This window comes from Mesoplodon bidens (assembly GCF_964165515.1).
Source record: "Mesoplodon bidens genome assembly, chromosome: 2".
NCBI lineage: Eukaryota > Metazoa > Chordata > Mammalia > Artiodactyla > Ziphiidae > Mesoplodon > Mesoplodon bidens.
The window spans coordinates 179,610,163-179,620,684 of NC_138177.1; the positions used below are offsets into that span (position 1 = coordinate 179,610,163).

Consider the following 10,522-nt stretch of genomic DNA (forward strand, 5'->3'; position numbering starts at 1 on the left):
TCTACTCTCAGGGCTGTTGCCTCTCTCCAGCCACCTGTGAGCATCCTCCTCCCGGCTGGACTTTGCAGGAACTGGAAGAGCTCTCCGCAGCCTGTCCCTCCACAGCCAGGCGCTTTGCTGGGCTGTAGGCTGGACCAGCACGGTTAGCACATCCCTGCTGCCCGAGGAGGCCTCATCCCTTCCTTCCGCTGCCTGGTCTCTCTCTCCGCAGGGTCCCTCCTGGAGAGGGCGTGGTGGTGGTGTCTGGAGTGGTCCTCGTCCACCCTGGAACCGGGCCCAGCTCCCTGTGAGCTCCAGGGTCTGTGCCTTTCCTGGAAAAGGGCAAAGGGCTCCACTAGGATGTCCCCGGCCAGGTCTGAGAAATAGAGGCTGGGCGTCCCCCTACTCCGTCCATCACCTTAGGGCTGCAGCCATCTCCCTGTTCCTCTTTCCTGTTCTTTCTCATTCCTGGGCCTTTCTCCAAACCATACTGCTCCCTTGCCCCCTGTGCCCCAGCACCCTGTAGTGAGCTGGCTTCCCGATGGCAGCATGCTGGTTCCCTTCGGTGAGCGGGACGTGGGCTGAGGGTGGTGCTGGTGTGTGGAGCCTGGGCTGGGCTTGTGATTCTGCTGGTGTGAATTCATCCTGAGCTTGCAAACAGACCAGTGACCCCATTGTCTGTCTCCCGCCCCCAGCTAGGGGCCAGCCTCCCTTTTCTAAGCTCCTGAATATTTGTCATTTTTCTCTCCCCAGTCACTTGACTGGACTCCATTAAAGGGGCAGAGCTGGCACGGGCCGTGGGGTGGGATGGCCCCCTCGGTGCCCTGCCCTGGTTCAGAGAGCTGTGCCCTCGCCAGCGCCTTGGCCCTGCTCCCCGTGGCAGGGGAGCCATGGGACTAGGGGGGCACCTGGCAGAACAGTAGGTGGGGGCAGGGGGTGGGTGTCTGGGCTCCTCCCAGGTGGGCCTTCTGGATTCCATGTTGAATTTTCTCCAAGATACCCCAGGGCTGCTCTGGTGTTGCTTTATAAATCCTGGGTCTTGGTTCCATTCTGATGGGAGCAGATGGATTACTGCAGTCTCTGCCAGGAGGCCTGAGCAGCCTCAGTGCTCAGGGTAACTGGAGCAGGACCCTTACTTCCTTTTCCTAATAGAAAATGACAGAACGTGTAGTGTAGCCTGGTCTTCGGAGCCTGCGTCGGGCCCTCCCTCTGCCTCTGATTCACCGAGTCGCTTCATCTCTCTGAGCTTCAGGCTCCTCATCTATAGCGATTCATCCTGTATCACTATGTTAGACACTGTGGTCAGGGAGGGCCTGGGGAGGTGATTTTACACAGACTGGCATGAAGTGTGAGAGCCGTGAGATGGACTTGGGGGGAAGAGCATTGAGGCAAAGGAAACCGCAGGTGCAAAGGTCCTGGGTTGCACGTTCCTGTGCCCGAAGGACAGCCAGGAGCCCATGCGGCTGGAGCGGAGTGAGGGGTGGGACGAGGCATATAAAAAGGGGTGAAAAGCCAGTGAGAGGCCAGATCGTGGTGGGTCTTGAAGCCACGGTGTAGAGTTTGGAGTTTCCCTTGAGTATGATGAGAAATCTTAGAATAAACCACCTTTGGAGAGTTTTGAGCAAAGGAGTGGCAGGATCTGACTCCTTTTTTTTTTTTTTGCGGTACGCGGGCCTCTCACTGCTGTGGTCCCTCCCATTGCGGAGCACAGGCTCCGGACGCGCAGGCTCAGCGGCCATGGCTCTCGGGCCCAGCTGCTCCGCGGCATGTGGGATCTTCCCAGACCGGGGCACGAACCCGTGTCCCCTGCATCGGCAGGCGGACTCTCAACCACTGCGCCACCAGGGAAGCCCCCTGACTCATACTTTTAAGAACTTCCTTCTGACTGCTATGTGGAGAATGGACCCTTGGGGTCCAGAGAGGGGAGATCCAGGAAAAGAGGGTACAGGAGGCTAGTGAGAGGGGTAGTGGTGGCTTGGACCAGGGTGGTATTAGGGGAAATGGTCATGTATTCAGGATACATTTTAAAAGTATAGTCAGCAGGATTTGCTGATGTGTTATACGTAGAGTGTGTGTGTGAGAGAGGGAATCAGGAAGACCCCAGGGTTTTTGACCTGAGCAACCAGGGGATGGAGGTGCCATCGGCTGAGATGGGGAAGGCTGCAGATGGAGCAGGCTTGGGGCTGCACCATTTGACATTCCACCAGCAAAGTCTGAGGGTTCAAATTTCTCCACATCCTTGCTAATGCTTGTTATTGTCTGTCTTTCTGATTCCAGCTGTCCATTAGGTATGAAGTGGTGTCTCAGTGTGGTTTTGATTTGCATTTCCATAATGACTGATGATGTTGAGCGTCTTTGCATGCCCTTGTTGACCATTCATGTATCTTTTCTGGAGAAATGTCTATTCGAGTTCTTTGCCCATTTGAAAAATCGAGTTGTTTGACTTTTTATTATTATTGAGTTGTGTTATTTATATATTCTAGATAGGAGTCCCTTACCAGATGTATGATTTGCAGATATTTCTCCCATTCTGTAGGTTGTCTTTTCAATTTTTTTGATAGTGTTTTTTTAGGCATAAAAGCTTTTAACTTTGGGGGCTTCCCTGGCAGTCCAGTGGTTAAGACTCCGTGCTTCCAATTAAGGGGGTGCGGGTTTGATCCCTGGTCGGGGAACTAAGATCCCACATGTGGTGTGGCCAAATTGGGAAAAAAAGAAAAAAGCCTTTTAACTTTGATAAAGCCCAATTTATTTCTTTTTTTCTTTTGTTGATGGTGCTTTGGGTGTCATATCTAAGAAACCATTTCCTAACCCAAGACTATGAAGATTTACTCCTGTGTTTTCTTCTAAGAGTTTCATAACTTAAGCTCTTATATTTAGGTCATTCCTCCATTTTGAGTTAATTTTTGTATATGGTGCAAGGTAAGGGTTCAATTTCATCTTTTACATGTGAGTATATCTAGTTGTCCCAGCACCATTTGTTCAGTTCTTTCCCATTGAACCCTCGGCACCTTTGTCAAAACTTAATTGACCATAAATGGGAGGGTTTATTTCCAGCTTCTCAATTCTATTCCACTGATCTATGCCAATTCCACCCAAACTTGTTTACTACAGCTTTGTAGTAAGTTTTGAAATTCAGAAGCGTGGGTCTTTTTTCTTGTTCTTTTTTCTCAAGATTGTTTTGGCTATTCTGGATCCTTTGCGTTTCCATATGAATTTTAGGAGCAGGTTGTCAATTTCTGCAAGAAAGGCAGCGGGGATTTGAAAGAAATTGTTGAATTTTGTTCAGCGATGTTTTAGACATTGATGTTTCGTTCTTTTTAGAGTACAAATTTCATACTTCATTTGTTAAATTTATTCCTAAGTATTTTATTATTTTTGCTGCTACTGTAAATGAAATTGTTTTCTTAGTGTCATTTTCAGATTATTCATTTCTAGTTTATAGAAATACAAATGATTTTTGTACATTGACCTTATATCCTGCAACTTTAACTTGTTTATTGGTTCTAAAAGTCTTTTAGTGGCTTCCTTAGGATTTTCTATATGTAAGATCCATGTCATCTACAAATACAGTTTTATCAATACTTCTTTCCAATTTGGATGCCTTTTATTTCTTTTTCTTGCCAAATTGCCCTGGATAGAACCTTCAACACAGTATTGAATAGAAATGGTGAGAGTGGACCTTGTTTTCTTGTTCCTAATCTTGAACGGGGAGAGCTTTCAATCTTTCACCATTAAGTATGATAATAACTGTGGGTTTTTAGTAAATGCCCTTTATCAGATGGAGGAAGTTCCCTTTTATTCCTAGTGTGTTGGGTGTTTTTATCATGAAGGGGTATTGAATTTTGCCAGATGTGTTTTCTATGTCTATTCAGATGATTATATGGTTTTTGTCCTTTTTTCTATTGATAGGATATATTACATTAACTGATTTTTGGATATTAAGCCAACCTTGCATTCCTGGGATAAATGTCACTTGATCAGAGTATATAATCCTTTTTATATGTTGATGTATTCCGTTTGCTAGTATTTTGTGAGTATTTTTGCATATCACAGGTATTATGAATATCTATATTCATAAGAGACACTGGTCTGTAGTTCTCTTTCCTTGCGATGTCTTCATCCGGTTTGGGCTTTCTTTATCTTTTAATGGGTCAGAGAGTGTGGAACAGGAGAGACTGATCATCTTCCCCCCTGTGCTCACGGCATCTGGTGGGAAAGGACAAACAGAAAGGACAAACTCTGAACCCAAGTCCAGACAGCGTCAGCAGAGGTACCAGTGGGGTGGACCAGCCTTGTCGGTGAAACGGGATAGTAAACCTAGCTGACGGCGCAGAGGCAGTGGGCTCGGCCTGCTGGCTTCCTGGTAGCATCTTCCTGTTGTGAGCCCTGCGTTTCCAGGACAGTGAGAGCATCTGAGGGAGCCCCCACATCCTAGCCTTTAAGGGAGAAGGAGGGACCATGAGGGTTAACCTTGGAGACCCCTCCTGGCTCTCAAGCTCTAAGAGCTTGAATCTTAATAACTAACTAAGCAGCTCACCCTCCCTGTTAGGTAAGTGGCCCAAGTTCCGTGGAAAAGAGGAAAGGGAAGGGCAGCATCCTCGCCGGGAGGCCTGTGGGGCTCTGGTCAGGCCCTTGTTGAGTGATGAGTACCAGGCCAGCCAGTGATAAGGACAGGTCAGACAATGCTCTGGAAGAGCCTGCCCCCCTCTTGGGCCCCAGAGGAAAGCAGATCCCTGGTGGTGAGGCCTGGGAAACAGCAAGTCCTTTAGGAACAGAACAGAGTACGGATGGGCAGCAGCTCTGTGGGCCCTTTCCGCACCCAGCTAGCAGCAGAGTGGGAGGCTCTATAAATGGGAGCTGCAGATTCCTAGCCTTCCCCACCCCAGCCAGGGATGGGGGCCACCAGCTGGTGTTGCAGCACTGCCTCAGGTATCTTGCTAAATAGTTGTTGGCGTCCCTGCATGACCTTGAGGAGGTGACTTCTTTCTCCACCTCTCAGGGTGTAGCCCAGCTACAGGCACTGGGCAGCCCCTGAGTCTGGGCTCCTCCAAGGAGCCAGTGGCCATTCCCTCTGCAGACTCACTCTTCCCTCCTGGGGCAGCCGGTGCTATTTCTGTGCCTGCAGCTCAGCACAGAGGCCCAAGGTCCCTTTGAGAAAGCCCACAAGACAGGCAAGGAAAGAAGTGAGTGGGCTGTCCGTGTTCATTGCATCTTTTGCTCACAAGTCCCCTTTCGTGGTCTCTCTCCAGCCCCCTCCTGCTCAGCGAGCTGGAGAGGCGGAACTCGGGAAAAGCCGGCATCTGTTAGGTAACCAGCTCAGCTGCCGTGCAGGGTATGATGTAACCTTGGATTCTGTGGTTGCTAGGAAAATTCTGCCTGCAGTGATACTGCGTGGTCCGAGGACTGAGGCGAGAACAGAATGTTCCCGGGACGACAGGGGAAGGATTGGTAGGGCTTCCCAAGCAAAGGAGCCCAATCCCGAGAGTCGGACGATTTGAGGTCCTTTCTGGAAGCTCGTCCCCCTTTGCAGGAGTAGAGGTTGTGCTGGTAACAGCAGAACCCCATCAAGGCAGATGGGGCATGTGTGGCAGGGTTACTCCCCTGGGTAGCACCTTGGCCCTCTGCTGCCAAACCGAAGGACGCGTCTGTAATGTTACATCCTTGTGGACGGGCCCTCCTTCTACAGCACCCGTGGCTGCATGCCTCCTCCATGTGGCAGGGCAGTTAGGAAGGAGGTCAGGACGAGGCTGCCAGTGGGAAGGGGTGACTCCCTGTAGCGTGGACGGAGGTGGCCGACCCCACGCCCCGGGGTGGGGGCCGGCCGTGGTGGAATCCTGCCCTCTCCCTGACTCCGTTTCACATGTCAGCAGCTCCACCACGCCCGGCTGCCTGCGCCCCCCTCAGTGGCCTTTCCTGTTTCTGCTGCTCTGATCCTCCCCTCCCCGGGAAGAATTCCTCCAGCAGAACAGAAGAGAAGTTTGTCTAAAAGGCCATGGGCAACTGACTGTTACTTCACGTTCAGGGTGCCACCAAGAACCATCCTTTAGAAAAAGGGGAGAGTGGGACTTCCCTGGTGGTCCAGTGGTTAAGACTCTGCGTTTCCACTGCAGGGGGCACGGGTTTGATCCCTGGTCGGGGAACTAAGATCCCACATGCTGTGCAGCCAAAAAAAAAAGGGGGGGGGGAGGGGAGAAAGTGGCTGGGCCCAGGCAGGGTCTGGGCCCAGGAGGTGGGGTGGGACCTGCAGGTCACCTCACCTGCCCTGCAGGGTCTGCCACTCAGTCCTTCCTGCCCAGCAGCTTCAGGTGGGGGAGGCAGGTCAGCATTTCAGGCTCTTTCCCTCCTCCTTCCTGCCTTTTCTGGCTGCATGTCAGAGCCTGTCTTATGGAAAACAAGACAAAGGAAGTGATTTCATGAGTGCCTGGACCAGAATCCTCAAATCCACCATTAAGAATAACAACAAAAAGATTATGGCCATTATCTGTCCATGGGAGCCGGGCCGACCACGGGCTGGAAATGGGCCTGGCTGCGCTCCCCTGAGCAGGTGTTGGATTTGGGCAAAGAGGACTGCCTGTTAGGAATTATGAGCAAGATCCTCCAAAGGGATCAAAACAGGAGTCTTAAGAAGGAAGAGAGAGGTTCCCAAGGGCCCCCAGCTTTAGTGACATTGGAGCAAGGGTCACAAGCAGAGCCCTGCTCCAGGACAGCAGCCTGTGTTCTCGGCATGCTCACCTCTTCACCGTGTAGCCTTGAGCAAGCCTCTGAGCCTCACCCCTGCAGCCTGCAGCCCACAGCCGTGCAGCAGGGTTGCTGGCCTACCCTGGCCGGCTGTAGGGGAGGCCCAGGCCCAGAGGGGAGGTGGGCTTCCCCAGAAGCACTTTGTTCTCGGAAAGCACCCCGCTACAGTGGACTGACACTGCATCGGGGGCCGCAGCCTCCTCGCCTTGTCCCAGGTTGCAGCCCAGGGCCAGAGGACCATCCAGCAGCAATTCTTTCGCCCTGGTCTGCAGGTGCAGAGGATGTGGTGATGGCGTTTTCCAGGTCGGAGACGGAGGACCGGAGGCAGTAGCTGCAACCCCCTTGGAATACCCTGGAGGCTGGCAAAGGCCAGGAGATCTGTGTGGACCTCACCGGCCGAGTGGCAGAGGGTCACCTTCCCTATCCCGACCCCCCCACCCCATCCCGCCCCGCCCCGCCCCACGGCCACTCAGAATCCTCGAGGGAGACACCAGTGGTGCAGTTACGATTGGCTTAAAGGGACGGACTCATGATTGGCTGCGGGAAGAAACCTTTTTATTTTTAAATCTCGACCAACGCAAACCTTTTTATTTTTATTTCTGACTCTTCCTTTTTTTTTTTTTTTTTTTAATTGCGCCTCGGTGTATGGCTTCTCAGGAAGCTCTCCGAGCTCTGGTGCTTTATTTCGGTCACTTTTTAGGAACGTGAAGAGGTCCGATTGGCTGCTTAAACTGGAAAAGGATTTTGATTGGCTGGCTAATGGGAAACGGTTTTTTTTCTTTGATTGGCTGCAGGTGTTCTGCTGATGGCAACAGCTCCTCTCTTTTGAATGTTGAAAACAGGGTTTGGGACGTTGGTTGTTATATTTGACTTGAAAAAAGAAAGAAAGAAAGAAAGAAACCAAGTGCGCTTTGCAATATTTATTACACAAAGAGCTTGCTGCTGCTGCTTTGACGTGTTTTTGTTTGTGTTTGCATTTGATTGGCTTTCGATATGTGTGTTTGGTTTCCCATTGGCTCACCCATGACTCCTGTTGCCATGGGCTGCCCACCCCCCTGCTGCGTGCAGGCCCTCTCCAGCCCGGGGGTCCACCTAGAGAGTGCTTTTGCTTTAATGACCACACCAGGCTCCATTAGCAAGGGGACCCCTAGGACGCCAAGCAGGGCCCACAGCTGGAAAACAGGGCCCCAAGGAGGTTTGTGTTGTCCTGAACGAGCAGCCCAGAGCTTAGAGGTGACCATTAGCCAGGATTTACACACATCACTTCATGAGTTGGCAACCAGCCAGCATCCCTTGGTGAGAATGGAATCGCTCACACGCGTCATCCGGGCCTCTCCAGCCTGCCCGCGCTGAGCCATTCCCTCCATATTCTACTTCCTGAGGCCTCATCGGGAGGCCTCCTCTTGTAAGGGGCAGGAGCTGCTCCCAGCTCAGAGACCCCAAAACATAGCAGAGATCTCTGCCCGAGAGCCCAGAACCCACACAAAGGCCCCAGCTTGGCTCACAAGGGCCAGGAGGCCTTTGGCGCGAAACGCACCCTCCCACCTCCCCCAGCCTCCTCCCGAGGTGTGTGCTGCCAGCGCAGTGGGTCCTGACCAGCCCTGGGAGCTCTCTCATCCGAGGCTGTGCCCTTCACCGCACTGCCTTCAGAAGGGTCTCTCTCCACGGCAGCCTGGAAGGGACAGTGTCATTATTTATGAAGTGCCCACTGGGACCGCTGGCTGGGTCTTCAATGAGCGGGTCCCACCAGGCTGGCCCTCAACCCCGCCCTCAGAAAGACATTGCAGAGCAGTGGTCTTTGAAGGGCTGCAGGAGCCCCAAGTCTTCCCACCTGCCCTCCTCCCCCTGGAGGCGGCCTGTCCTACTCCCTGCATCTCTCGCAGGAGTGGAATCTGGGTGGGGAGTTGGAGGAAGATGCGGGCTTGGGGAGGGGAAGCCTCCCCATGCCCCCACCGCGACCTCCCACCCCCATCCTGGAGGTAGTAGATGGCTGAGGCCTCCTTCTCACCCCAGGTACCCAGAGCCAGGAGAAGACGCTCAGAGCCAAACTTCCCCCTTCTCAGGGCTTGGGACTGTCGTGGAGCAAGGGAGCTGAACGCCAGCGTGTCCCGGGCCCCAGCCCCCGGGAGCCCCATGGCCCCGTGGCCGTTCACACTGTGCTCTGAGCTTCCTCTGAGCCTTGCCCCAGCGGAGGACTTGACACGACCTGGACACCCCATCCTCCTACACACACGGGCCCCCGCCCTGGTTAGCTGGCCATTAGTCTGAAAAGGCCGTTGATCCCCAGGGGACGAGGACTGTGTGGCCCCCAGCAGGGGCCTGAGAACATCTTCCTCCAGGAGGGGCAGTGCATGTACGCACACATGTGTGTCTGTACTCGTTCCCAGCTCAGTGGCCTGCAGCTCCAGCTGAGCCCCTGGGGAAAGGTGAGTTTTGTTCAGTCTCTCCCCACCACCCAGGTTGTAACATCTGTGATCAGCTGTCATTGCCAGTGTTGCCGGCTGGCGCCTCTCCTTGTACCTGTAGCTCCCGTCAAGGGTCCGCGTCCTGGCTGATGGTGTGTTCCTGCCCCGGTCTGTCCTTGTCAGGGTCATGGGCCTCCCTCTTGTAACTGCGATGGCCCTGGTCTGTCTCATCTTCTGCAGAAGAAAAGTGGAAATGTTGCTGTGGCTTCGTATTTCAACTAAAAATATTTCTGTTGAAGAAAATAATTAACAATAAAGATTTTTAATAGTTTGGCTCGTGAGCTGATTTCCCCGCATCACGTGACTCTGCTGCTGGGGCCCACCCTCCCCAACGAGGGGCGAAAACACCATGTTTGCTAGTTGAATTGTCTATGACCTGGAGTGGAGCTGGGGGTTTGAGAGAATTCCCAGATCTACCCACCCCAGCTGACACGTCTGTAGGAAGGGTGAGCCCCCTTTGTGACCTGGAGGTTCCCAGTATTGTCCTAGTTGGGCTGAGGTCAGTAATCCTCAGAGGTGGCCTCCCCTCTCCATGCTCTTAAGCAGGCACTGAGCACCCCATCTATCCTAGACACCCCAACATCCTGTATGATGGCAGTGGTCTTAGAATGCTTGTAACAAAAGTCCAAACAGAGTATCCGTCCCATCCATTGTCCCAGAAACAGAAGATCCGTTGCTGTTCGGCTGTATATTCAGGTTCGGAAGCTAAAGTCATTTCTGCTTGAGGAATTTGCTTTGGAAGCATTTTCTAGAATTTTTCATTTCCACCCTTCATCGTCCCATTTTAGGTCTTTATTATTTTTTTCTGCTTACATGGACTCAATGCTTCTATTTCCTTTGCAAAGAGTTTCACTGGGTGCTGAGTGCTATGAGGTTTATAGAACATGGGGACTGATGACACAATGGACAAAATTAAATCTTAGGGTTGGGAGAGGTGTTGGAGGTTGTCTGGCAGCCCATGTAGTAGCCAGATGTGTGAGTCCCCTCTGAAACATCTCAGAAAGGGCTTGTCTGGCCTTTGCTTGAATACCCTATAGGACTGGGGAACTCACTACCTCACAAGAGAGCCCATTCTTACCTTCAGGTAATTTATCCTCAGCCTTATATTGAGTTGGTCTGCCCTTCTCTGTAACTTCCTTTTCCAGGAAGGAAATTACAGTTCTTGAGAGAAAGACAAAAAAAGACAGCCGTGTTAGCCAAAAGCTACATATCAAGGGACTCATGTTAGGTAAATGATGTATAGAATCTCCCCACCCCCAGCCGGTGTTCTGAGTGGCACTGTCGGTAGCTAACCTTGGACTTAATCAGCTCCTCTAAGCTGGGCCATCGTGCAGAGGGAG

General features: G+C 52.2%; 1 protein-coding gene across 3 annotated transcripts in view; it reads left to right on the forward strand.

Annotated features, from left to right (window-relative positions):
• The window catches only part of CTNNBIP1 (catenin beta interacting protein 1), a 53,095-nt gene extending 43,642 nt beyond the window's left edge, over positions 1–9,453 (forward strand). For all 3 annotated transcript variants that reach the window (XM_081226074.1, XM_081226073.1, XM_081226075.1), the window contains one exon: positions 6,990–9,453. In XM_081226074.1, the coding sequence (XP_081082200.1) occupies positions 6,990–7,048 (59 nt within the window). In that variant the 3' untranslated portion in view covers positions 7,049–9,453. The remainder of the gene's footprint in view (positions 1–6,989) is intronic.
• Positions 9,454–10,522: the final 1,069 nt, after the last annotated feature.